This window comes from Leptosomus discolor, chromosome 2, assembly GCF_034619465.1.
Source record: "Leptosomus discolor isolate bLepDis1 chromosome 2, bLepDis1.hap2, whole genome shotgun sequence".
Classification (NCBI taxonomy): Eukaryota; Metazoa; Chordata; class Aves; order Leptosomiformes; family Leptosomidae; genus Leptosomus; species Leptosomus discolor.
Window position 1 is genome coordinate 61,101,371 of NC_141392.1, and position 22,124 is coordinate 61,123,494.

The 22,124-nt window shown below is 38.0% G+C and overlaps 1 protein-coding gene across 3 annotated transcripts in view; it reads right to left on the reverse strand.

Annotated features, from left to right (window-relative positions):
- The window catches only part of VTA1 (vesicle trafficking 1), a 42,876-nt gene extending 21,430 nt beyond the window's left edge, over nucleotides 1-21,446 (reverse strand). For all 3 annotated transcript variants that reach the window (XM_086461171.1, XM_086461170.1, XM_086461169.1), the window contains exons 1-4: nucleotides 21,331-21,446; nucleotides 6,727-6,821; nucleotides 3,324-3,451; nucleotides 2,606-2,681 (exon numbers count right to left, since the gene is read on the reverse strand). In XM_086461171.1, coding sequence (XP_086317297.1) covers nucleotides 2,606-2,681; nucleotides 3,324-3,451; nucleotides 6,727-6,821; nucleotides 21,331-21,439 — 408 coding nt within the window. In that variant the 5' untranslated portion in view covers nucleotides 21,440-21,446. The remainder of the gene's footprint in view (nucleotides 1-2,605; nucleotides 2,682-3,323; nucleotides 3,452-6,726; nucleotides 6,822-21,330) is intronic.
- Nucleotides 21,447-22,124: the final 678 nt, after the last annotated feature.

Genomic DNA, 22,124 nt, shown 5'->3' on the forward strand with positions numbered 1-22,124 from the left:
CCAAAAAAACCCCCACCAAAACACTGGACGGAGAGAGGGGAAGGGAACAAAGTGTTTGATCTATGTCCTTATGCATCCCAACTGCAAAGCTTATCATTCCAGAATTGAGAACCTAAATTTTGTTGCTTTTAGTTTGCTTTTAATATGCCCTGCTCTTCATTTTCAGACAGCTGCCCTACTGTATAAATGTTGCTACTGAGGTAAATGAAAATAACACTACCATCACGCAGCTTCTTACTGATCTGATGTAAGCTGTGCCTTGTAAAACATGCCTTCCAGAAACTCCTTTTGCCCAGTTCCAATATTGAGATAGGGAACATCCACTGTTTCCTGTGACACAATCCGTTCACGCTACCCATAACCAACTACTTGCCAATTAAAAATATACATATTTACAATACCCATTTTCTGATTTTAGGTGTCAAGTATCTGCTTTCTATGCCTTTTGCAGTCATACTGAAAAGACATGCAGGTGGTCTGAACATAGATGTCATACAGTATATAAGCAGGTGTCAGGCTGAGCTTACTTCAGGCTAACAAAAGCTTCTGCTAAAGTCTAAAACTGTCATATGTCGTACTTGTCCCATCATTCCTTCACGTGACACCGGATAAGGAAACCGTTGAAATGTAATGATGCTAGCCAGAAGTGCATGCAAACCTTTTACTGTATTTCCTGTACACTCTCTTTTAACGTCTTCACTGATTAAACAAAATTAAATAATCCTGCTTCTTTCCAATTACAAAGCACTTCTGTCCTTTCAGAATCAACAACAACAACAAAACCACATTCCACAGTAAACATACCACTGCTAGCATTCTACATTGACATTTGTAATAATTTTTTCCATCTACAAGAGGGATTGCTTCAGGACCTCTGAGGAGCCACCAAACCAGTGCACTGTCCAGTGCACTGGATTCCTACAGTCTAAGATGATTGTCTTTTCAGACCAATTCTATATGCATTCACTCCGTGGCTCTAGGAACTGTTACTATTCAGTATCGTAAAGAATGTCAGGGTGCGTAGCAGTTTAAAGAGAATACATGAAAGAGCAATCTTACTTACATCTCTCGATAGATGAAAATTGTAGATTGGTATAGTCCCAGGCTGTGGAAGATGTGGAAACTTGCAAAAATAATTGGCCAAGTGTTCTTCTTGGACAAGACCTATCTTTAGTATCTGCACTTAGATTCCTTTATGTCATAGTATACAAGAAGCGCACCACTACCAAAACCATTCTTTTACCTCCCTTCCAATATTTACAAATGAAAGTAGCCACAGCAACTGCATTTTAAACTGAGCAAATATCCCTGCATGTTAGGCACACTTATCAGATCGGGGACTTCACACAGGATGTCAAGTCTGTGAATTCCAGGCAGGGCATGGAACAGCCTGGGACCAACACAACCACGTGCTTCTTACAGGCAAGCAAAGCAGCAGAACTTCTGGGTTCAAAGGCATTTTTACTAGTGTAAGTGTGGAAGCCTGTAACACTCAGGCATGAAAGAAAACAAATATTTGTAGATTACCCATGTAGATTTAGGTGTCCTAAGACATATTCAGGACTTACGTGATCAGCACTTGCTGATTTTGTCTCAGATTGTTTAGCATCGTTGCTGTGTCTTCTTTATTTTTCCAGCTATTTCAACCTTCCTTTAACAAGATTTGAAACTTGTCTTCATGAGTCAGTAGCAGCTTTCTCTTATTTCTTTTTTCTTTGCCAGAAGTTATCAACTATACCCTTATATTTTCAAATTGAGCTTCTCGTGCAGTTAATTTAACAAGGAACCTCACTTCAGAACAAGGAATACTTTACTAAAAGTACCTGCTCCTCTATTTCAGAGATTAATTCTTCTGTGGGCCATGAATAACAGAGAGCAGTTGACCATGCACCTAATAGAAAAGTTTGTTTTAAAACACACCAAGAGATTATTCTGGTGTGCCTCAGTAAAAGCAATCACGATCTTGTTCAGCCTATTCTGGAATAGTTGTTTGATTAAAAGATTACTTGCCATAAAGACCACAACGTTAGTCACTTTAGTAGATAATTTTTTGAATTAAAACATTCATGTCCTAATAGCCAGATAGCAAGCCATTTTTATGAAGTAAATTCGCATTCTTCCAACTTTAAAGGGTTTTTTCCACCTTTTAAAAGTGGAGTTCGTTGCAAAACCAAAAATACCTATTCTAACTAAAACTACACAATTCCACCTCAATTACCAGCACTAAAGTTCCTGCTTGCCGGGTGAAAAAAGTGAAGGTGGAAAAAGCCAGGAACTTTGCATGATTTTTCCCTATAATCATTCCTACTTGCTCAATCTAATGCTACGTGTCCCACAGTAATAATCAGACTTTGAATTTCTAACTGATACTTAAGTCATAGAGCATCTTCTAACAGGTAACAGTTGTCTAATATTTCACATACAACTTACTTGAAATACTTAGCACAATTCCTTATAACTTACTAACATGTACTGGACTACACAATTAGAACCTATGATCTTTGAAGTTTATATTCACAAATCATAAAAACAACTTTATAGAACTAAAACAGACATTTGCACCTGAGCTAGGAAAAGCATTCAGACAAGACGCTGATATCCCTACCTCTTCAGAGAGTTCCCCAAATACTGTTAGAACGTCTATCAGGAGACTTGCAGTATAAAAGGACTTTATCATGTTTCTGTAAAAGAGAAAACATTTCACTAACTTGGTAATGTCAGTCTCTCAGAATCACATTTTAGGAGCTGACGTTTTAGATCATACTGGCTTATTTCAAGCCAATCATCACTAAATTTTTTTCTTTTACTCTGATGTTACAGAACTTACTTCACAATGTTTAAATTTAGCAACACATTGGCTATTCTCCTGACTACTATGCAGAAAGTTTGCAGTATTTTTTAAAGCTGCTTATGTGTCTGCACTTAGTTTCTAGTTCAGAATGTTCAATATAGGACATAGGACGTCCTATATTACCTTGGAAAAAGCCATCAACATGCTGTAGTAATTGCTGTAAATCAAACCATATACTGTATCACCACAACTATTTTAATATCATTAGACAGTACAAACTAACGTGCTTGATGTCAAGCTCAGTATTAGCCTGGGGTTTTAGAAGGCTGAGCAACCTCTTAAAAAACACAAGGAAGAGGATACCAGTTAATGTGTGAAGTTAGAGACACACAAGTAGTAACAAACTGAGTTTGCTGAAAGAGAAATGAATGCATCAGAGCCCGATTTCCAGTCAAATTAAAGACAGTTTGGATATTCAAATTTCCTGACCAGTATCTTAATTCAGATAACAAAACCAAATATTTTCACCTACTTATGAAATTGCCCAGCTCTGTCTTCATTGTCTGCATACAAAAACATTTTCAAAGCATAATTCTCCACATGAGCAGAACCAACAATTTCCTGAGTAATTGCTTCATTATCACCAAATTGCTTTTTCATCTGAAAAAAGTTGAAAATACACATTCATTACCTTATTAGACCCTAACAATTCTGCAACTGAATTCAAACACAAGAAGCTGCTGATTTAGACAAAGCCCAGTACAATTTAAAAAAGACACAACGTAGACTTTAATTATTTTATGAATCTCCAGCTTCTAACAAAACAAACACCAAAAGCAGCATGCTAAAAAGAAAACATTCTTTTGGAGGGAGAAATATTATGAGTGAGTATCTCTGAATACCATCTTCAATGACAAAATACTTTAAAAAAGGCCAAACCAAACAAAAAAACACATTAAAAATAAACACAACTACAATATTGTGAAGGAATATCTACAGATATTTTTGCTCTTACTATCCGAAAGACTAAGCACTCTGAAGCCTGTGTCAGCATTCGACACAGCTCAATTGATACAGTAATGAATGCTTTATAGAGGTATTGTAGGTCAGAGTGATCATGTATCTTCCCTCTTGTGAGGTTATTTCACTTGCAATTCATGACATCTTTCAAAGTGCCTGAGCCCTACCTTGACTGGCCTAGTGACCTATGGGTTTACTGGAATTTTCAGTGTAAGCAGCATACTGCAATTCACAGACCTCTTTTCAAAGACCAGAGTACAAGAATCCTCAGGTTTCCTAATAAAAATCAGTAAAGCAAATAACCTTCTAACAGTTACAACAGGTGGATTTACAGTTTCTGAATAGGCTTACTGTTCACACATAAGGAAATCTCAGGTTATCCTTAGCGAACAAAAACAGGAACACTGCATGATACTAACCTGCAGCCTTTATTTTGCCAAAAGATTTAAAAACAAACTCTGAATGGCAGTTATTCCTCACTGTGTGTGTGAAGAAAATTTAATCATGCAGGTTGTATTTCCATATTTTTTAGATTGCTGCCAACTTTTTAATACATAGAGTATTGCCAGAAAAGTCGCTTGATTTCAGTAGTGAAATATAAACTTTCCAAACAGAACTTTAAATTTGAAGACTTTTGTCAAACTCATACTCTATGCAGTTTTCAAAAAGTATCTGTTTTACAAAGTGTAATTGTTTTTCTTGTGAGTGTACCACAACTTGTAAGTTGCAAGATATGTAACTGAAAGAAAACACTGCAGCTAATTGAGGAAGAAAATGATTTGGTTTTTTATATATATATATATATATATATATATATATATATATTTCACCAGCCAATATATACATCTTACACTCAGAAAATAACTTATTACTATATTTGATCTGATGTTGAATGGTGATGATTTCAAATGCACAAATGACACTCAGTTACATACTACATCGCATCTAAAAATATTAACCAAGTTGTTCACTTTTGAAATTACCCTTCCTACAGTCTGTGATGCAGTACAGCAGTAAGGATGTTTTAAATTATGATTCATAATTTGAATCTAAAATCAAGCAGATTTGGTTGATTTTTACTAAAAAAATTTAAATGAAACAGTTACCTATTAGAAAAGCAAAACAACACAACCATATCTAAAAATATTTCTGACAGAAACACACATTTTGCATACAAAATCACTGTATTTTGTTAACTCAGATATTTGGAATATTGTGGTTTCTTGCAAAGAACACATCTTGTAATTTCCAGATTTATTTTTTGCCACTATAAAGTTCAAGATTGTAAGCTTCTGTCTTAACCTCTAAAATAATCAGTTGTGGCAATCCACCGAAAGCTGTGAGAAACATTTAGCACAGCCCTGCAGCACCCCTTTGTGCCCCCTGATGGTTAAGGGCAGGCTGAAAATGGCTGCTATTAAAGTACTGCTGAGGTCCAGCTTTGTCAATATATCCACACTTCCTAGCCCCAAAAATGCTGTACTAGATCTGCTTAGAAGTGCTCTATCCATCCTTCCACCACTTGGCTACATAGAAGGAACTTCAACACCTGAGCGTGTGTCACATGGACAATCCTACCAGCAACTGAAAGATGAAACCATGAGTTTTGCCTGCTTTTCTAGTCTTTCCAAATTTGAAACAAAAGCGCTAACTGAACACTGCAGACAGATTAGTTGCTGCAGTACCACAAGGGATCCAACAAATTTTAACAATCCTCGGGAAATAAAGAGCAAAATCTTTCAGAGTTTTAATCTCACATCTCCTGCCACTGCTCTTCACCTCTTAATATGAAGGCCAGACCCATTAAAGATGTCAAAATTTGATGAAATAACACACCAAGAAGGCACAGTATACTGGGTTTTCCATTGCTAAAAATCAGAGATAAAATATAGCAAGCAAGGTATGAAAGAAAGACAAATGGTTCACGTTCCATTTTTTTTTTCTGAAGAACTGAAGGCTGTTGTATTAGTTCACACAAACTCTTTAGGCATTGCTATGGCTAGATTGGGGATGGAATCACTAACACTGAACACAAAAAGAACTACTGCTTCATTTTTCAATGTTACTTTCTGCTTCCAAATGAGCACTTAAACCTCAAAAGCCACACACTACTTCCTTCGAAACTATCGAAAACTACAGCATGTGAGCATAAACAGCTCCTGGAACTTAAACTGACCATCTGTAAAATGACTTTACCTTTCTTGGTTTAACTCTGTTCTATTTAAGATTGTTTGCTTTTTAATACTACCAGGTCCCCTCAAAAGAGCATGGCATAGCTCTCCCTTATGCATACAGATAAGACTGTGCTTACAAAAATTCATAGTATAAGATATCCAATCTCTAACAGAGGATACAATCAGAAGTATCCTTATCTTTAAAAAATGTCTTCAAGAACTCCCTGGGTACAACAGTTTAAGGTCAAAAATTTCAAAAGCAACCAAGGACTAGGCTAGCCAGACCTACAGCAGTGAAAATATCTCTCACAGACTTCAAGGAATCAAAGAAAAATCAATAAAAAAAAGGCTTCTCGAACTCCTGCATTTATTTCATAATGAGTTATGATTTCTCATGAGAATATGTAAAAAAGTATACATAGAAGTATCATAATTACATATATATATATAAAGTATCATAATTCATGTCTAAACAAAATCTTACAGCAAATCTCTGCTGTATAAAATTACAGTTATGTTTGTGCATGCATACATACATATAAACATACACATATAGCTTTATGTCTTTTCAATCTTTCTCCCAATTTATTACATACCACTTAAATTCATACAGTATGTCTGCATACAGAACAGTTGCATCAATGACTGCTGACAGAGAAAAGACAGTATTTGCAGATGCTTAAATAAAAATTAAAGTGACATCATTAATCATTTTAGAGGAGAGCAATAAATTCTACTTACAGCTTCCAACTGATCCATAAGTTTGGATAGAAATTTACGGCATTCTGGGGTTTTACTATCAATCTTCATCCCTGTTTGCATTGCATATAAGCGACCTTTAGAGAAGACAAAGCACACACAAAAAACTGGAAGTGATTATCTATGGCAAAACCCATAAGCAAACAAAGCAATGCCCCCCCCCATCTGAAAGACAAACTCATCTTGTGGTTTCACGATGTACTACTGCAGTACTAGAGAGAAAAGACAGTGAAATCCAGGTATGTTCAGTCTTGGAGAGATACTAGGAAATAGGTTTCTAAAATTTATGCTTTATTCTTCTCAATGAGTATTCCTGCTGATTTCAGACTGATGCTTATATCACTATTACAAAATATTAAGCGCTTTTGGAAATAATTGCCACTGTGTTTTGGAACTCTCAAATAGGAACTTCAAGTAGATTTTTTATCCCTAATTATACATGAATAATTTTCATATGATTTACATATATGTACAAAGGATACGGATAGATCTCAAAAATGGAACTTCACGTAGCAGGAACCAGTTAGCTTTAAAATTCTACTTTAACAAATGAAATTAAGCATCTATTATCTCCATGTATATGCATACATATGACCGAAAGACACAAGACACAAAGCTGATCTTTAAATCAGACAAGACAGACTTTATTAAACTTTCCCTGGAAGTAAAGTTGCCAGTTTCTCATATGATCTTGAAAACAAATTATGAAAATCTTCTGATTGAAAATTACCTTTTAATACAAAAAAAATCTATGAATTTTAGATATGCACATGGAAGAACTTTATATGCTTCACGAAATTCTGAGTAAAATCAAACAACTATTATTTACTAGGATCAACACACACACAGAAGGGAAAATGGACAAACATTCAGTAACCAAGTGCAGAACATTTTTCACAAAAAAGCCATTTCATTAACTCTCACTCCTGACCCTCAAGGGAGTCCTACAAAACACTTTTAAATGCAGAGCTTAAGAACTAAAAGCTGTCACTCTACCAAATATTGTCATGAGCTAGTTATTATGGCAAACCCCAATGTTCTTCTTCCTGCACTACACAAGAGTTCTGCAAGTGATCCTTACTTGCTTCACAGCTTTACCATTTCTTTCCTTCCAAGCATCTCCTCATATGCTAGAGATAGCCTTTTCCCTTCAAATTAGCCCAGTAAGCACAAATATAACAGGTATTTTCAAACTGCACTTATCCCGATGTTGCTGCAGAAGAAAACGTTACATGCTCAAAAGCTTGTCTGCCTTTCCATCTATTATCAGTTTGTGTAATAAAATTAGATCTCGCTCTACAAAACTTACCTAGGTTCTGCTAGCAAGAATGATAATTTAACTCATTTTTCTGGATTTTAAAAGTAGTATTTCACATTTCATAAATAATTGGTTATTCAAAACGGACAAAGTGTACATCCTTTATTTGAAACTGCAAAGCTGAGAAATTTTCGAATGTTAAAGCTGTTGGGTTGCCCAACAATTTAAAGACCCCCAAAATAACAAAGTACTTGTGCCCTCCAGTGCCTTTCTCCTTCTATATTCACAATTTATAAAACAACCTAGCACCTTCCTATTCCAGTTTTCAGTAAAAGTCTACTCTGAGCAAAATCTCAGGAATGAATAAAGGCTATGAACGACTACGACAACTGACCACAAGAAACAAAAGCAATTTTAACAAGAACTGATATGTAGGTTCCACGCTATGTAGGTTTCATCAAGTAACAACACTAATATCAAGCTAATTACTGATACATACTCTTCAGCCCACCTTATTTATCTTCAGGATGCTGACATGTTAATATTAAAAATTATGAAACCAGCATATGTAAAGTTGAAATTACATTTCACAGAAATTCAAACACAGAAAGATACAGATATATGTATCTAAGGCACTCAAGTTAATTTAAGTCTTCTGCCAATTAAAATACCACAATCACATGATGAGGAGTTAATGCTTACAGTCTTCAACTAAACTGATTTTTAAGTACACACTTGATTGTAAGCTTTCCTGCACATTTCATGGTATGATTTAATAATGCAAAACTTAGGAATTAATATAATGGATGCTAGATCTATGGGACATCTAGATCAGTTATTTCTTTTTGACAGATGCAAATATCAGGTATTTTCAGAGGAAAGTACATTAATTTTAGACTGGTATGAGTTAGGGCAACAAACTCACAATACCCTTGGTCATTACTGGATATAAATTTATGTTACTTGCTGAAGTATGCAACTTCATATTTCTTCCATAATTCATTTACATAAGAAGAGTTCTGCTTCCATATAAATGGAAATCTTGCAAATGTCTTTAGTCTTGAGGATCAGTTTAATCATTAAAAGACCTGCTTATTTGCAACTGCTACTCTTCTGTTACCTATATGGGGCTTTTTCCACATTCATTCCAAATACATCCATTTAAATAGTGAAAGCAAGATAATTTTTTTCCTCAATAATATCCAAAGGGGTGTATTTACAGGACTGTGACATCTGTATGCTTTGCAGGCAGCACTAAAAAGTTAGCCCTTTCCCCTCTTAGGATTTTGGAGACTGAGAAAAACTTGAACACTCCTGCAAGCGCTCCCGTGAACAAATGCAGAAGAGTGAGTCTTGAACACATAGAGAACACAGGTCAAAGAACAATAGTTACAGATAAGAAACATGTTTTTCTTGTCTATATATAAATGTACATTGTGGGCGACATCAAGAAATGTTCCACACCAAGACAACTTTCCTGCTAATGAAAGACTGTGGGACCAACGCACCCAAGAGTCAGGTCATTCAAGATTGAAGGATTATTATCCAAAGTGTACAAAGATTGTCAAGAAAACATGAAGGTGCTCCAGCAGCAGCAGCTCTGCAGATATTAAGAACAGAGATGTCCCACAGACAGACTATTAATGCCACCTGAGCCAAGATTAAATGTGTTCCACCTGTCACAGCAACTACACCTCTGTACCACACAAGGTGACTATAGGAGACAGTTACCCCACCTAGCCCTCAAACCCCCATCTGAATCCACATCTATATCAATCAGAAAGGAGATTTCCTGCAAGATCTTATTAATTAACTAGTAAAAGTTCAAAGCACACTGAAGTTACGCTAACAACAGTTTACCACAATCTTTAAGAACTTTCAAAGTTCAGAATTTTCGCATACTCACTTCTTCATTTACAGTAATACGTTCAACCGGAGTACTGCATAACAAAACCTATCCAGAGACAGGCCTCTGATGAGAGCCATCGAGGTAACGGCAAAAGCTACTCCTTCTTTCTCAACAAAGTGTACGATGTTTGTGAAAACTACTATTGACAGAGCATCACTACCTAGTAGCATTCGGTACTGAAAGGGAGTCTTGACTCAAATACTATTGATAAACCCACCTGACTGTAACGAAGTACGAGGCAACTTGCAGGTCAGAAAACGCAAACAATACCCTATCAGACAAAATCTCCTGGAACATCAGTTTCAGTTGATGAACTGAAGATAGAGAAGGAAAGTGCACTCTCCACAGTCTGAAACTCATTAGTGACAAACAAAACGTTAAGTACGTTCAGGCACGCTTACTGCTTTACTCAGTGCTGCTCTACTCAAAAGTGGGGCTGGGGGGTTGAAAACGTCTATCAACAACCATTAAAGTTATGAAGCATACAGCAAGTGGAATAGTCAAAAAACTGAAAGAATTACAGATTTCTATGACAGAAACAGACTAGGAAGAAGAGGAAATAATTTGGATTTGTCTCTACAGATCCTACTGACATAAAAATAATATTATTTTAATGTTTTGAAATTTTGCTTTTGAAATTATCTGTACGAAGAGTAATATGTGGGTGAATCTGAAAGCAGTAAGCAAACCCTCGCCTTATTACAGAGAACGGGAAAGTGTCTACTAGTTCTACTCTTTGCATTTTTATGTATTATTATTACATCTTATTTCTAAGGCAAAGAATCTCAATTTCTTTCCAAACTCAAGTTTTTTCCATGTTTGCATCTTTTGTCATCCTTCTCTCTACTCTCGTTTTGAAATGTCCCAAGTATTCTATATGAAGACTACCTGTAAGACTCTGTTCGTTTGTGTTGGTTTTGATACTGCTACCTTTGCCAATTAAGGTGTCAGAAGTCACACATCTTTTACTTTTGTGTAACACAAATATTACTGATGGTAAGGATACATGACAGTAACTGAAAGACACGCTTTGATCTAGTGAAGGAAACCCATTATGTCCCTTTCCTGCCTCACTTGCAGCAAATGGGCAAACTCACTTCACTACTGAATTTTCAGCAGCAATAAACAAAACATAATTTTCCTGTGTAAATATCATCAGTGAAATTTTAAACTGGCAATTAGTGGTCAAAGAACTGTCCTCCATGTTTATGTTGACAGGTAATCTCAGTAGCAAAGAACTCATAAGCAAGAGGCCAAAAGTTTACTGCCTCCAACATCTCTGCTGAGAAAGCCAAATGTAACATGAGTTCATTTCCCTCCCCCCTATATCTGAAAGAAAACAGAGTAATTATTTACATTCCTTTAAATATAGCTGTTCTGGTTCCTATAATATTGCAAAAGCAGTGGAATGTATTATTACTGTGCTTGCTAAGTTACAAAAATTTTGCTTTAATTCAAGTGATTCAGTTTCTAATAACTAGAAGTTAATCGCCTGAATGGTATGGACACCACAGAAAGAAATCCTTTTAGTGTTCTGTATTACAATCATCTTTTAAAAATACTGCATTGGAGACACCATTTTACATCAAAATTATTTCAGAGTTTTCTCTTCAGAACTTCTCTCTATACACTGAAAAATGTTTAAAGTGCATGTCTCTAATGACCACAGTAATATACTGTAAAACTAAAAAACTAGACTTACAGGAGCCATTTGCCTGGTAACTTTTGATAAAAATTTTCCCCTGTGAAAAGCCGAACTACTGAAAATTCTGATCTAAAAAGACAACTAAAACCACACACTGTAGCTGCAAAAGTTTTCAAGTTTTTAAAGCCTAAACGAAGTATTTGAAGAATACTTCAAATGCAGACAATCGGAAATAAGTGACCTGTACTTCTCAGCTCTCTCCACTATTTGTGATCAAGATCTGGAATACCCAGAAACAAATAAATGAATGCAATTACTCATTTTTTAAGCTTGTTTTATGCACTTGGCTTCCTACATGTTTTGCCCCCTTTATCCAAATGAAGTAGCAAAAAAGACTTTTGTGTGGCCAATAACAGTAGTATACGCACAAAGTAAAGCACTAAGGTGGTAAAGGAGGCTACATAGAGCTAATGCCTAAATATTAATTAATATTATAAGTAGAGCTACAGTCACTTGTAATCTTTTACGCACAAAGACAGAACTGTTTTGCCAATTATTAACTAAAAGAGGGTTTGCTCAGTTTGCAGACAGGACATTTATCTTCAAATTCATAAAGACTTGGCAAGTAATCATTCTCAGAAAAATGTTTTGCCAAGACAACTACAAAATTTATGTCTTGATTTGTTGCCCTTAATCTTTGTTCAGCAAATACTAAGTGTGGGTGTGCTGGATGGAATTATACAGTGAGCTTTACAGAAACTTCTCTACTTTTATTTATGTCACGTAATACCATGTTATTTTTCCTTTGCTAATACACAGCATAATTTCAGACCGAGTATTTTGTCTTTAGGACGTGCCAGGCATTCATTCCTAATACACAGTAAGTTATTCCAGATTTATGTTTGAATAACAACTGAAACTCCCCTCACTCCCATTTTAAACTAACTTTGTGCCAAGTAAAAATACTGGAGAACAAAAGTTCCAGCCAGCAAGCATGCACAATAGGTTGATTCTATCTTCTAAATTCTGTCCTACTATCCATCTTTCTTTTTCCTGGTCTAACAGGATCAAAAGATTACAGTTCCTTTTCCCCACACATGTTTAATTCTCTAGTATAGAAAAAAAAAAAGTTAGGAACTGGAATATTTTTTACATCTGCTAGTAACAGATTGACATTAAATAGTAACAAAAAACATTGGCGTAAATTTTAGCCGTATTTTGATTCTGATTAAGAGATGAAAGCTTTTTCAGGCCATAATTTATTACTCATTCATATTCTACACCTTCCTCTTCCCTTTGTCAAATCACTGACAGAAAATTTTTGTTAACTGCTGGGTATAGGAAGACAACAGCTGGAATACAAATGTGGGAAACAAGGGACAGAAAGACACAAAATTGGACTGTACTCAAACTACTGCAAAAGCATTTTCATACAGAATGCATCTGCAAAGAAAAAAGTTTTATTATTCTTGCTTTCATGAACATTAATGTATCATACTTCATTCTTGTAATTTCTGCATGCAGATCAGAAATTCCATAGTATTTCTACATGGCTAAGTCCAGGTTGTCTGAATTCAAAGACTCTTAAAACCACATTTAACAGCACTGACAAACAAACTTTGAAGGGCCTTATCCCTCCTCTTCATTACATGATGCTGAAGGAAACTGGCAAAAGACAAGGTAGGTATTAGGCGAGTATTAGGTAGCATCAATTCAAAACCTGAAACATTCCAAGAAAATAAATTACTTTTAAATAATTATTTTCAAATAAAATAAGTTTAAGGAAAAATGCAAGGGAAAAAAATAAAATCTGATGCTAAAGTGGGGGGAAGGAAGACTACACACAAATTGAATTAAGAAACTCAAAACAAAAAAAGGGTATTATCACAAACCCCTCTTCCCCTCCAATTCTTTTATAGTATTCTAAATCCTACAGAGGAAAATGGACTGATAACATTATATTTCAAGGTTATGTTACATGCTAGACAAACTTGGTCAAGCCAAAACAAGTAAAATATCTCATTTAAAACTACTGAAAGTTATAGCAAATTACGTTAGAAGTCACTGTCATTTGAAGAATAGCAAACTGCATGAAAGAAAATTTGCAATTACAAACAAAAGTGGTAATTATTAAGGTTAGAAGACAAAACAAGTAATCTAATAATATCTATTATGAATCCAAGGAAATGACTCCAGATTCTACACTGCCATTCTTCAGTGTGGTTTAAGGGCCAATTCTGGTCTTGTAAAAACAAGACATCTACACATGGAATTCATAGGTTTCTAAGCTTTTGCACAATATTTAAACTATTGCTATTTTTCAAAGCTTTTCTCTATAGTCTAATAAAGAAAATGAAAAACTACCTTAACTGTAGGATTTATAGTAATTGAGATCTCAAGAAGGCAAAAAGAGAAGGCAGCTCCTCTGGATTAGTTATGGTCAAGTCATACAGACAAAACAGCTTGCAGTGATTAGAGTACAAATCTGAAGCACTCCTGTGGAACACCTTCCAGCTTAGTTTAAACTGGAAGAAACCTATTTCATGCTCTCAAACTGCTCTCATGAGGTGAACGAAAGAACCTTAGATGGGCACAACAACGAGCTAAGTTTCCAAAGAGCACTCCTGAACTTCACTCCGAACAGCATCCAGGGCTACACTAGCATTGTCAGCAGGTTGAGGGAGATGATCTTTCTTTTCCTTCTCCTCAGCACTGGTGTGACACACCTGGAGTGCTGGGTCCAGTTCTAGGCTCACAGTACGAAAGATATGGGAAGGGCCACAAAGCTGATGAAGGGCTGGGAACATCTCTCATAGCAGGAGAGGCAGAGAGCTGGGACTGCTTAGTCTTGAAAAGGCTCAGAGGGTCTTCTCAATGTGCATAAATACCCAATGTGGGGAGGGGGTCAGTGGGCAGTAAAGACAAAGGCAGACCCTTCTCAGTGGTGCCCAGTGACAGGACAAGAGGCAATGGGCACAAACTGAAATACAGGAAACGCCACTTAAACATCAGAAAAATCTTCTACTGTGAGGATGATCACACACTGGAACAGGTTGCTCCCAGCAGCTGTGGAGTCTCCATCCTTTGGGCATTCAAAACCTGCCTGTACACAGTCCTGACCAACCCACACTAGGGACCACGCTTTGAGCAGGGGACTAGACTAGGTGATGTACAGAGTTCCTTTCAACCTCAACGATTCCGTGTTTCTGCAAATTAGAATGCTGATATTGATGCATTCCTTCTTCAGAAGCAGCAGCAAACCTCAGGCAGGAAAAGACAGTTCTTAATTCTACTCCCAGGGGTTCAAACTGGATAAAGATCCACCAAAAAAATGTGAATTATACGACGGAAAAATGCATGTTAGTCCATTTATACTGTACAATTGAACTTTAGGAGTTTTATACAAATACACATACCTCAGAAATAAAGTTTCAATCTCTGAAGTACACTTGTTCTATTTTATGTTCTCATTTCTATCTCTGTCAGAGTAATTATTTTTAAGTATTACCTATGTAATCAAAGCAAGCGCCAAAAATACTACACAATAGTTAACATCATCTTTAATTTTTGCTTCTACCTACAGTTTGCTTTGAGGACTGTTGGGTTTATATATTTATCTTTGTTATTACAATCACTTCTCATTGTTCTTCTGTTTCCATAGACAAAGAAGAGTTTTAAGAGCACAGTTTTCCCAATCTTTAAAATCTTTGGAACAAATCAGAGCAAACAAGCTAAGACTGAAGACAGAAAAAAATAAAAAGCACAAGAGAAAAAAAAAGAGAAATATTTTTAGTTTCTACTCATAGCACAATCAAAGTCTCATAATACACTATGAAATGGATATCTACTACTTAAATATTTGACCATTTTGATTAACTTATCCTGAGTAAAGAACAGATTAAAACTATTCTTCAGTATGTAATCTCTAATAATAGGCTTTAAATTAGTTGTAGTATTAGTAGCACACGAAACACTTTTCTGCCACCAGCAATAGGAGAAAATGGTAAAAGTATTTTTACAAATGGATTATGTAAAACTAGTACAAAAAATAAGTATTTAAACTGGAAAGCTCGGGAATTTGATCTTATTAGATAAGAAATAAGAACATTACTTTATGCATTTCAATTATACAATGTCCCAGTTAAATGAGGTCAGTAAGTATGTGCAGAACCTTTGCAGTGAAATACAGCAAATACCAGTTACTTTTATTTCCATTAATACTTACGAATTACATGCATCTTTTAATTAAAAATGCATCAAGATTTAATAAAAAATTGAATAAATTAAAAGCTTAATTAAAATACTTGTCCGCTATTAGTCCTCTCCTTTGAGGAAGTATCAGTAAAAAACTAACAGTATTTCAGTTGTAAAATTACACAGTAACTATATTTCCCAAGTTCTGAGTCAGGCCATGAACTTTATTTTTAAGAGAGTCTTATAACTGGTAGGCAGCGAGAAGCTTGTTCCATGGTTGTCTGACTAAACTTGAAAGTAAAACCCAGTCACATCTAACAGATGGGTATTTCCGTTAAAAGCTCAATGACTTTTGGTTCAAGAGGCTGTCAACTAGTTGTGGAAAAAAAAATTTTCTCTTTTGCTTTTCTCTCCTGCTTGATCCCACAAACACAGAAACGTCACCACAACAGCAAGATCCTTCAAAAGGATTTCTCTGGTGCTTTTCTAATCTCAAGAGATTTGTAGATTTTCTTCATACCTTTTTTAACAGATCAAGTCTACTGATCTCACATGAATGTTTTCTAATGTTTAGCAAACTGTAAAGCAAAAACCATCACAGCCCTGCTTTTTGGATGTTACTGGATTCATAATTTTTCATGTTGCATTCACTGGGTATTCAAACACTGTTGTGTGTCAGGATATTACATGTCACGAAACATCAGTGCTTTCCTGGCACATCACTGGCACTCTCTCAATACTTTTGAATTAGAACACCAACGGCCAGTAAGTACAGAAGTATAAAACAAATTAACAATCATCTTTGAAAAGAGCTTAACACCATTACTGAAAGGCTGAATCAACAGCTATTAAGGAAAATCTTGCTTTAAACACTGAAATAGAAGTTTTCAGAAGACAGAACTGCCTCTCAAACCTTGCAGTTTTTCAAAAAATAACTTCTCAGTCAAACTGCCTACGGCACAATTAGAGATACAATTTCTTCAGTTATTAACACAGGTCAGCTATTTTATTTTTTTTTTTTAATCAAAGCCTGCCTCCTTGTGTTTGCAGAATAACATCTCAAAGTACTCAAGCAGTCAGACTCCTGTACGTTTTTAACATAAGAGAGTTATTTTATTGACCACCAATCACTTATTTTGCTAGGAAATCAATGTAGCATCCTTTACTGGTATGTCCTTACACCTATTGAATCAGCTGACCTTTACTGAACCTGAAATAGCTACATACTTAATGACAATGATTAACAAAATAATATGGAACATGAGAAAAAGTACCATATGGGGAGGTAAGCATTTTAAAAGAAGGCAGAAGATTACTGCAGTGCTTACATTAACGATAAAGTGTCTAATCTCTTAAAAAAGGAGAATTATTTTGTCAGATCATGTCCTGTACAACTTAAAAAAATAAACTTGGTTTATTTCTCTACACTCCACGTTCTAAGTAGAACAAAGTTTTCAACCAAGTAAATTTATGGTACATACTGTCAGGAAGCAAATATATTTTTATTGCTTCAATCAGTTATGTCCATCTATTAACAGCGGCTAGTGCTAAAAAAGTAACAGTTTACAAACAACATATAAAGCTACTGATCATATGCTGCTTTGAATCTGAATACCTAAAAATGGAGTTAAGCATGAAGGCTTTGCAAGGACTGCCAGAAATAAACCCATTTTTCAATTTTTGCGGTGTTTCTAGCAAGCACCACAACAAAAAGCATCTGTGACGTGTTACGGATGCACAACAGCACTGATCTTGTTTGACAATGTTTTATTTTTCATGTGGAAAATTATGTGGCAGTTGAAAAATACAAATCATCCCTGGTGTAGCTATCCATATGGTGTAAAACAGAGATTAATGTTCATCAAAGTAGTTTCTTTAAATCAACATATGCCAGCAATATCAAAAAAAGCAGGAGTCCTGTCTTAGTCCCCAGGCACTGTGTCTTGTTCCATGTCTTTGTGTGGGAGCACAGCTGTTTAAGCAGTAGTGAACTGGCCTGGCTGAAAAATAGCTTATTGTTGGTTTTCATCATACAATTACATCAATGTTGGCTTCTGAAGCACATCAGGGTTGGGAATGAGAGGCCAGAGAAGGACTGCAGTATCTTCTTTAGGCAGCAGTGCTGGTTTATGCTAGTTTAACGCTTCAAATAAACTACACCCAAAAAACACAAGAGAAAAAAACTTTAAATGCTGCATGCAAATGTGTAACTGCCATTTAAATTCCCAGCTTTCAGAGCACGCCTCTAGAACCAGTGGATGCTGATGAGAGACAAAAATATTTGTTCCTCCTGACGATTTTATTGCTAAGCTACAGAAAATAGCATTTCATGGTCCAAACACATCTTACCAGAGTTCACTGTTTCTGATATTCAAATTAGTTTGTAGCAGTTCTTATTATCAGAAATATACAAATGGAACTGAACTAAAATGCATATAAATCAAAACCTAGCAAACATAGTCTGAAAACTACTGTGCTGTGAAAATATTAGTATTAGGACCAAAGATTTCTTCTAGGGATGAACCACTTCTGGCCACATTCCAAAGCTATAAACACCTTACTTTTTTTTTTTTGTTTTTTTTTTTTTTGTTCTCCCTTCAGACCGATCATTACATCCACCATATGACCAAAATTCAGATGTTCCCCCTCATGCAGCGGCTGTGCAAGCAGCCTTGTGCTGGAACACGCTGCACTGTCCCATCACACAACCTTTCACTGCAGGGTCCCCTTGGCTGGTGCCAGGCATGCGCCTGCAGACAAGGCTGGTAGAGAAGCACCAGCGCAGAGACCACCACATGTTCCAGCGCACGCCAAGCCTTCCTCGCACTATTCCTTCCTCACACTATATTATGGCAAATGTACCGAGATCCTTTGAAACACATTTCAAAGCCTCAACAAAGACACGTTCACTTTCTTTCAGTGAAGTATCTAAATGAGAAACACTGCTTTAACTTTTAGCACAAAATCCGTATTGCTTTCAAAACATTATCTAAAAAGTATCCTGAAATTTTTTTGTATCTCCAGACTTACACTTTAAAAAACCTGCCTTTTTAGGAAAGCTTTTATTATTCTAGCATGCTAGAAGTATAAACAGTACATTTGTCTGACAGTAGCAACATTAATAATGAATACTTTGGATTACACATAATTGGTTCAAACCCACAATGTTAAAAATTAATGGTTCATAAATCTTATTTTTGCTTCAAAGCCAGAATTAAAATAACAACAACAACAAAAATCCATGAAACAGGAATTCTGCATTTTAGTCAAACCAGACAAACTCATCCACTGTGGGAGGAAATAAGTGTCATCAGTGGAACACTTCTGAAAATTAATTCTTCTCCTTTGGTATTTAAAAGAGCAAAGGATCCCAGCAAAACCTGTCTGGAAAAAGAGGTGTCACTGCTTTCTACTTTATGTAATAATGTAATGAGAAAGATATCTCTAGAATATAGTCTTCACTACACTCAGTAATGAGTCAGACGTGTGGAAGTATTCAAATGAAAGAATAAGGCATGCAAATTTTCAGGCTACTTATGACACACAATGCAAAGGACTTAACAGAAAATGCTAATTATTCAATATAGGACTTTTTTTTCCTGTACACTAAGACTTACTTTAAGTTTCAGAATGGATAAAACATTAAGGAAAATAGAGATCACCCACCAAAACATTTGCCTTAAAATAAAAATAGACTTGTATTTTGCTACGCACACTAAATGCTAGTATTTTTACTGTATAGCCAGACAAGAGTGTTACAACTGACAAAAACACGCAAAGACAGAAAGAAAAACAAAAAACAATAGCACACTAGCTGGTGCCTCCTGTCACACAAACTATGATTTGTCCTGTGTTTTTCCAGTAAAAAAGAGCAAATACTACTGAGAGCGTCCAGTGTTCTAATATGTGGCTATCTCGCCTGTCTGGTGGCACTCTTCCACACTAGCACAGTATCCCTGTGTAACACATAAAAATTAAAATTATTCTTCTGACACTGAGCTGACAGTTTTTTCAGAGGTTTCTGAAGCCTGAATTTCACAAGTTCGTCCTTCTAAACTTAAGACTGCCTTACAAATTAAGCTACCAGTTCTACCTCTTTTTTATTTAACTCTTTTTGGAGACAAGCTATTGCCAAGTAACCCCCCAAATGACCTCCTCACATCTCAATAAAAAGAAAAAAACAAACAACATAAATACACATCTCTGGTGATCCGCTAGTCTTAGAAATTTTCCACGTGTGGTGATTAACTGCGTCAGGAATTTCAGACTCCTAACAACAGGCTTGCATTTCTCAATTAACTGTGAAAAGCCTTTTAGAAAGGTTCACAGACCACCCTGACGTCCACTAGCTCAGAAGCCATAAGTTAGCTTGAAAAATTTACACATTAATTTGAAAGACTTACAGTAAGACTTCCTGTGTTCATTTCAATGAAACAAACAAAAAAAGAGGCATCCACTCTCCCCCTTACAGAACCCTGAAGAATCACAGAATGGCAGGGGTTGGAAGGGACCTCTGGAGATCATGCGGTCCAAGCCCACTGCTAAAGCAGGTTCACCTACAGCAGGTCACACAGGACTGCATCCAGGTGGGTTTTGAATGTCTCCAGGGAAGGAGACTCCACAACCTCCTGGGCAGCCTGTTCCAGAGCTGTCACCCTCAGAGTGAAGAAGTTTTTCCTCATGCTGAGGCAGAACTTCTTGTGCTCCAGTTTGTGTCCGTTGCCCCTTGTCCTGTCGCTGGGCATCAGTGACAAGAGCCTGGCCCCATCCTCTTGACTCCCACCCTTCAGATATTTGTGCGTATAAGGTCTCCTCTCAGCCTTCTCTTCTCCAGGCTGAAGAGCCCTAGGACTCTCAGCCTTTCCTCATAGGAGAGATGCTCCACTCCCCTCATCATCTTAGTAGCCCTCTGCTGGGCTCTTTCCAGCAGTTCCCTGTCCCTCTTGCACTGTGGGGCCCAGAACTGGACACACATACTCCAGGTGTGGCCTCATCAGGGCAGAGTAGAGGGGGGAGAAGAAGTGACAAAGCCTCACTGAAAATAAATAGAACATTATTATAAAACCCAAAATGCTTACTCAGATACTGGACAGAAAGGGGGTCTTTTCAAGAGAAAACCTCTGAAAAGACTTGAATGTTGAATTTTTTGCGTTACTTATTAAGACTACCCCAACACAGACAGAAGACTTGACTTTACACACGTGCGTACAAGCGTGTATTTTGGCTGCCGTCACATCCACTACGACTGCGAAGAGCTTTAACTGCGAAGACAGAGCATACAAAAGACGGTTTGGGCTGGCAGCTGAAGCGGCAGACGAGGAAAACCGCGAACACCCCGTACCGCCCCAAGAGGTGGGGCTTCCCCCCGCCCCCACGTCTCCGTCCGTCCCACGGGCACTCCACGCAACCCAGCAAGCCAGGGGGGCAGACAGAGGGGCGCGCTCCGCCCGGTGCAGCGACTGGTAGGCGGGGGGGTGGCGGCGGCCGCGAAGAGCGGCGGCAGGGCGGGACGCGACGGGCCGGGCCGGGCCGGGCTCGGGGGCCGGCGGGGCGGGGCGGCGCTGCGGCCGCCTCACTCACAGTAGTACGCCACCACCGGCTCGCGCTTGTCCAGCTCCTGCGCGGTTCGCAGATGGTGCTGGATGCTCTTGAACTGCGGCGGCAACGGGGGAAGCGCCGTGGCCGCCATCACGCGGGCGGCGACGAGCGGCGGCAACAACGGGCGGCCGAGAACTGCTCTCCCTTCCGAGGCTGGCGCCGGCCGCTTCCGCTTCCGGCACGGGACGCCGGCGCGCGTGCGCGCTGGGCGGGCTGCCGCCGGTGGCGGTGCGCCAGCGAAGAGCGCCCTCTCCTGAGCGGGAGGGGCGGGAGGACGGAGCGGCTTCCCGGGGCCTCGGCCCCGGCCCTGGGCAGCGCCGGCCTGACCGCCCGCTCTGCCGCGGGGCCGTACAGCCTCCTGCGTGGCTCGTTAGTGTTTGAAGCGCGTCCCACAGCCGCCGTGCTGGGATGTCTGGAGACCCCGGGGCGGCCGGGGGTTTGCCTAGCCCAGCCGGGGAAATAGCGGCCTGGCCTCAGCTCCTGGGAGCGGAGCGGCCACGGCCTCCCCAGCCCTTCCCTATCCCTTCCTTTGGCACGTTAGCCTAGAGGGCCGTGCATACCTTCTCCCTGGAGGCAGAGCTGCAAGGAAAAAAAAAAATCTCTTTTCAGCTTGAAAAACCTTCCCTTTGGGCTGCCCAGAGGCTCACCAGAGGTCCGGGAGGTCCTCGAGTGCTGAACCGCACCTCGACTCCCAGGCCTCTGCCCTTCATCCCACTGCCACTCGCTGGAGAAGCCTTGTGCCGCTGCGGGCCAGTGGATAATGCTTCACCGGGCTG